Source organism: Podarcis tiliguerta (genome assembly GCF_965153285.1).
Source record: "Podarcis tiliguerta genome assembly, chromosome: 9".
NCBI lineage: Eukaryota > Metazoa > Chordata > Lepidosauria > Squamata > Lacertidae > Podarcis > Podarcis tiliguerta.
This window is the reverse complement of record NC_139542.1, coordinates 39,109,917-39,115,916: the sequence shown is the minus strand read 5'-3', so window position 1 is coordinate 39,115,916 and position 6,000 is coordinate 39,109,917. Positions and strand designations below refer to the sequence as shown.

General features: G+C 40.0%; 1 protein-coding gene across 2 annotated transcripts in view; it reads right to left on the bottom strand.

Moving 5' to 3' along the window:
* Nucleotides 1-3,158: 3,158 nt before the first annotated feature.
* The window catches only part of MND1 (meiotic nuclear divisions 1), a 33,383-nt gene continuing 30,541 nt past the window's right edge, over nucleotides 3,159-6,000 (bottom strand). The window contains exons 8-9 of one of the 2 annotated variants that reach the window (XM_083456746.1): nucleotides 4,908-5,032; nucleotides 3,159-3,327 (exon numbers count right to left, since the gene is read on the bottom strand). In XM_083456746.1, the coding sequence (XP_083312872.1) occupies nucleotides 4,926-5,032 (107 nt within the window). In that variant the 3' untranslated portion in view covers nucleotides 3,159-3,327; nucleotides 4,908-4,925. Of the gene's footprint in view, nucleotides 3,328-4,798; nucleotides 5,033-6,000 lie in introns of those variants that run through there. The other variant, XM_083456745.1, reaches the window with a different exon arrangement.

The following is a 6,000-nucleotide window of genomic DNA, read 5'->3' as shown; positions in this document are numbered from 1 at the left end:
TATTTCTGTGCGTCACAATGTTCCGTTGCACCAGAAGTGGTTTAGTCATGCTGGCCACATGACCCGGAAAGCTGTCTGTGGGCAAACGCCGGCTCCCTTGGCCTGAAAGAGAGATAAGCACCGCAACCCCATAGTCACCTTTGACTGGACTTAACTGTCCAGGAGTCCTTTACCTTTTACATTTATGATCCTTAACACTTTGCAGTGCCAGGGAAAGGTATCCAGATATGGCCCTTGACCAATGATGGCATCCCAGACAAGGAGCAAATTTGGTATCTGTACTTTATTTGACTATCTTTTGACTATCTTAATCCCCCCCCCCCCCAATTTCATCACACTGAAGCACAATCTGCATGCATGATTTATCTCTGTCCTGTAAGATGACAAATTGACAAGCCTGGATCTGATCACAACCACTAACGCATGTACAGAGTTTCTTGAATGGACACCAATATAAGAATCTCCCCCCGCCCCAAGAGTAACAAACAGAACATTAAGGGAACACTGGTCTCATGAGTTAGTCTGCCAGCTTTGCATGAGAAGATAAACTGGCTGAGTTCTTTGTTCCAGCAGTTAAGTGAACAGGTAAAGGTAAAGGTACCCCTGCCCGTACGGGCCAGTCTTGACAGACTCTAGGGTTGTGCGCCCATCTCACTCAAGAGGCCGAGGGCCAGCGCTGTCCGAAGACACTTCCTGGTCACGTGGCCAGCGTGACATCGCTGCTCTGGCGAGCCAGAGCCGCACACGGAAACGCCGTTTACCTTCCTGCTAGTAAGCGGTCCCTATTTATCTACTTGCACCCGAGAGTGCTTTCGAACTGCTAGGTTGGCAGGCGCTGGGACCGAACAACGGGAGCGCACCCTGCCATGGGGATTCGAACCGCCGACCTTTCGATTGGCAAGCCCTAGGCGCTGAGGCTTTAACCCACAGCGCCACTCGCGTCCCTGAACAGGTAACTGTTCCTAAATCTGGTCATGGAGTTAATCCTTCAAATTATAATTAAACAGAGTATCTATCCAAGAAGGTACATAAGAAATGGTGTGAATTCAGGCAATAATTTACCAATTGGCAATTTTATAATCATTGGGTAATCCAGCAGAAATTCACTATTTCTCATTTTCTGCAGATATCTGGAAATGCAGTAGATTTCTCACCATCCCTTTGGCAAGATACGGCTGACAAACAGCTTACCGCATGTCAAGTTATAATTTGGTACATGGCCATCTGTAGCCAACCATCACCACCAGATGTTAAACAAGCAGCAAAAAGGCAAAACATCTGAGAGCTCCAAACAGAGGGCAGCTGAAAGCTGCATTTTTCTCACATCTGGCACTCATTTATATTTCCTGTTGGTTTTTGTCACGAAGAAGCTGAAAAAGTGGATTTTACAAGTTCATCTTAATACCCATACTTCCTTTCCTAGCATGACCAACTAGTAGTGAACTATATGCGCTTACCCTAGATAGGTACTTATAGCAGCCATTTGGAAGTATAACTATGCTTCTACATACTGTTCACAGGACATGGGATTCAGTTGTAAATATTGTCAGTGGATCATCATGAACGACAGTCACCAGTTTAAAAAAATATTTTAAATTTACTGAAAAACCTGCATGTGGAATCAACATTATCGCAACATAGAACAGGTGAATATATATTTTTGTGTATGAACTTTTTGACAAGCGAAATGATTCCCCAGTGATATAATAATAATAATAATAATAATAATAATAATAATAATAATATCTATACCCCGCCCATCTGGCTGGGTTTCCCCAGCCACTTTGGGAAGCTTCCAACAAAATACTAAAAATACAATAAAAGATCAAACATTTAAAACTTCCCTAAATATTCCACAACAGTGCAAGGACTTGATTTAGGGATGCAAAAGCACTAATATTTGGATTAAAAAAATATCAGAGCACCAATGAAATATCTCCCAAATAGCCCTGCAAACTTCACACCCCGCCCCCCCCCCCTGCACAAGAACAGATCATATCATTTTGGATACATCATGTTCTATGCATCTTAGTTTACTTTTCAAATTCAAACTTTAGGTAAATATCAATTTGACACTTATGCGGTTACACCTTAAGTTACACTTTTGTTATTTAACGAACGGACTTGAGGATAATTTTGCTGCAGCTGTTCAACTTATTCATATGAAATTGACAAAAGAACAAGACAGTGCATAACTCAAAGAAAAATAACTATGAAAAGAGTTAAATAAACTGCTTGTAAAAAAACTCCACACCTGAACAATTAACAGGACCTTGAAAACACAAGAAATCAAGTTATAGCTTTAGAAGTTGTCCAAAGGACTTGAGTAAGACATGTAGACTTTCATGTTTAGGGCTGCTTTCACTTTTCTATTTTTTCTCTCTCTCGTTTTTAAAATATAGTTAAGCAGGATTGTACAATGAAATTTTAGCAGGAGGGCTTATTATGGAGATACTCTAGTTCCCCTCCCCCTACATTTGTAGTTGCAAGAGTCAAACAGGAAAAAGCCTATGAGTAAGATAAAAACTGAAGATACTGCAACCAAGCCACAACAGAGGAAACATATATATTCTTTACCAGCCTTTCTACAGTTCTGTTGCACAGAATTTTATAGTACCTTTAGCCTGGCTCCAACTGGAGGATTATGGTCTGTGTTTGTATCAAGCTTAAAAACTGTATTGTTCTACAGATTATTTTCATAAGTGGTGAGGCTGCAGTAGAGTTATGGTGTTTTGGTTAGATATGATTAATGTAATTAAAGACGCATCTAGCTTTGACCCTTTGACCATTTTGCTGGGTTTTATAATTTTATGTTTTCAAGCAAGATATGAAATTGATAACAAGTTTCCTTGTAACTGCCAGGGTAGGGTTAGCATCTGCATCAAAATCAGGTGACTAGTTAGATTTTTTGAAAAGCACAGAACATATTGTTAACATTAAGTTGTGGGAAAGAATACAAAAAATAAATAGCTTCCAGGAAAAAAATGGTTTTGTTTTTGTGGTCAGAACGCATATTTTGAATTACTGCATTATTAAGGTTTCAGTGGAGTTAATATTGTACTATGTTTTGGTTTACGTTTTGGATGTCTTTCATCTCCTTGCTCTTAAGGAAGCACATATATTACTAGTATTTATCATTTCACAAAGCACATTGCAAATCAAGAATCTGAACTGTTTATTTTTCACAATCACAGAGCCAGATAAGTTACAGTTGGGTGATTAAAGCTGAAAGACATTTGACTGGTCCAAGGCCACAGCAGATGGTCAATGGGAGAGATGAGACTTGTTGAGGGTTTTCAGGATTAGATGCCATTTTCTCAATAATAGCTAAAACGTTGGCATGCAAAGATAGGTGTATTAAGAAAAAATACTGTAATTTTTTTTAACGAGAGAGAACCTTAATGGCTGATTGCCTTGTGGTGGTAGACTTCCCCCATTCATTCAGTCCACTCTACATTTTGCCCTGTTGTTGCCACCATAAAGTCCACTGGGTTCATATACTAGGGCTGCAAAGAGGGGCAATACTGGGAAATGTGCGTACACATCAGCACTCTGTCCACAGGTGGATGCCTGGGAGCTGTGTATGCACACGTCCAACCAGAACCACTTTCCACAGATCTAGCATGTGAAACCCAGCCAGCTTTGGCAGCAAAGTATCATCAAATGGGAGAAATGCAGGGGGGCTGATTCAGATGAGGTGCAGGTAAAGGCAGCTGCCAGGTGACTTCAGTGCATGTGGTGCTGTTTGCCGTGGGATTGTGAATGAATGAACGAATGAGAAGCAGGAACTTGAGGGAGATACCATAGCTGTGTAACAACTGTTTATTTCAAGTCTTGTAGAAAGGCCCTCAACGAGTAACACAATATTACAATGACTGAAACTGCAGTCATGGTGGGTGTGAGGATAATTTCCAGCACTTGTGCTATTTCACACTATTGTCAGTGAAATGTGATTCCTGCTTCAGCCATCCAGCATGGCTCATGCCCTTCAGCCTCCATGGATTTCTCCCCACTTCCTCCTCCTTCTTCCCAGCAGCACTTGGGAGAAAACAACAACTCCCCTTCTGCTTCCAGCATCGTCCCCCACTCAGTCACCCTGGGAAGCTCTTTCTCAAGCCCTTAGCAAAAAGGGCAGAGTCTGATGTTTTCCTGATGACTTACCATTATCAAAGGCCTTTTTAAGCCTTTTGTTTCTTCAACAACACAGCTGAATTCATGAATTTATGAGTTTGCTCAAATTCTAACACTTCACTGAATATAGAGATTATAGGGGGTCTGGTTCCCCCACCCCAAATTTTAACAATATCTTCAGGATCATGTACAGCCCTATTATGCCTTTTATTTGGGTCTACCTGGTTTTTCAAAATTGCACAGTGATCCTAAACCATAGCTTAGGAAAACTGACTAAACCATCAAGAGATTAACTGCATTGCCTATTCTTTGTGCATATCTAGAGGACTGCATGAAATGAATATAGCTGTTCATTCATATCTTCCCCCCAAACTTTTAATTACAGAAGTAATTTATTTCACCGCCTTATTTATTTACAGCATAAAACACGGTTTCCAGTTTCTCTCTTTCACCCACGTTTTTGGCCTAGGCCGCAACACTTTCTGACATAATGCAGCTAACAAAATGGACATTATAGCATCTACCTTAATAATAGACTTGATTATAATTAGCTCTCATTTTGCATTGCAGGAGGTTGGACTAGTTGACCCTTGGAGTCCCTTCCAAGTCTGCAATTCTATGATTCTATGAGATAAAATTACTGGGTCACAGAGTGAAAGCAAAAATATATTTTCAATGTATTTTCAGATTTTATTAACCAAAATACAAATAATGGTAAAAGAAAAAGAAACTTCAGAATGAAAACAAAATCTCTTGAACAATATTAAATTACTTGCCATTCTTACTAAACCTTTCTAATTGATGTAGTCAAAGTCTTCAGGAATGCCAAATGTTTTGTCAATTTTGCTCTCTTCAAATGCAAACTTCCGTTTGGCCCAAGATTTTGCTGCAAAGATATTATCTGTGGACAAAATAGGGGTGGGGGGAAAACATTAAATAAGATGGTTTTTGTTTTCAAGAAATAAAGTTTTTAGAATGGAGAGTTCCATTCCATAATTTCAATCATCAGGGATTTCTGTTTTATTGTTTAAAAGAAGACCCACTGCCAGTGTGAAACAGCAGGGCCAGTTTCATTACCATTCCATTCCAAGGTCTTCCTCAAAGTGATTTTTCTGCCTTTCTGTTGCAACACTTAACACTGGTTACCATGAACTTGTCTGTATGTTACCCACAGAGATTCTTCACCTGTCTCAAACCTCCAACAGGACATCTGATGGGAGGAAACTCTCCACAACAGGAGTTGTCAAGTGGTAACTGGTATCAGATCTTGCAACAGAACTGGAAAATCACAAGGAAGGGGACCAGGGCACATTAGTAGTCAACACATATCCAGTTCTTAAAACAGCATTGCTTGCAAACATTTAAAGAGGAGTAACAGAGCAGCTCAACAAAAAACAAACAAAAAAGGAGATTTGTTATTTTTATCCTGCCCTTCAGCATTGCTGCTCTGAAGGTGGTTTTAAAAGGTCTATGAAAATAAACAAAGAGTTGATGCCTGCTAAGCTTTCCTGGCAAGGACATTCCAAAAAATGGAATTGCCATTCTCCAAGAGCCACCTGCCTAACTTCTGATGGTGGGGGCTAGGGGCAGGGGGCAGCTGGAGGTTTGAGACTGGTGAAGAATTTGGAAGATAACCATAAAAGAGAACTTTATGTGGGATAAGGCAATCCATCATATTTAGTTATATTTTGCAACTTCTGTGATGCGTGTTCAATAGATCAATTTAGTGAGTGGAATGTGCATGTTTTATTTTCTACTAGACTTTATCAGGGAGAAGAAGTGATGCAGCTGAATCCTAGACAAATATCAGTTGCTTTAGACCCGATAACAAGGTGTCATGTGAAGCAGTTGTGAAGTGCAAAATTACAT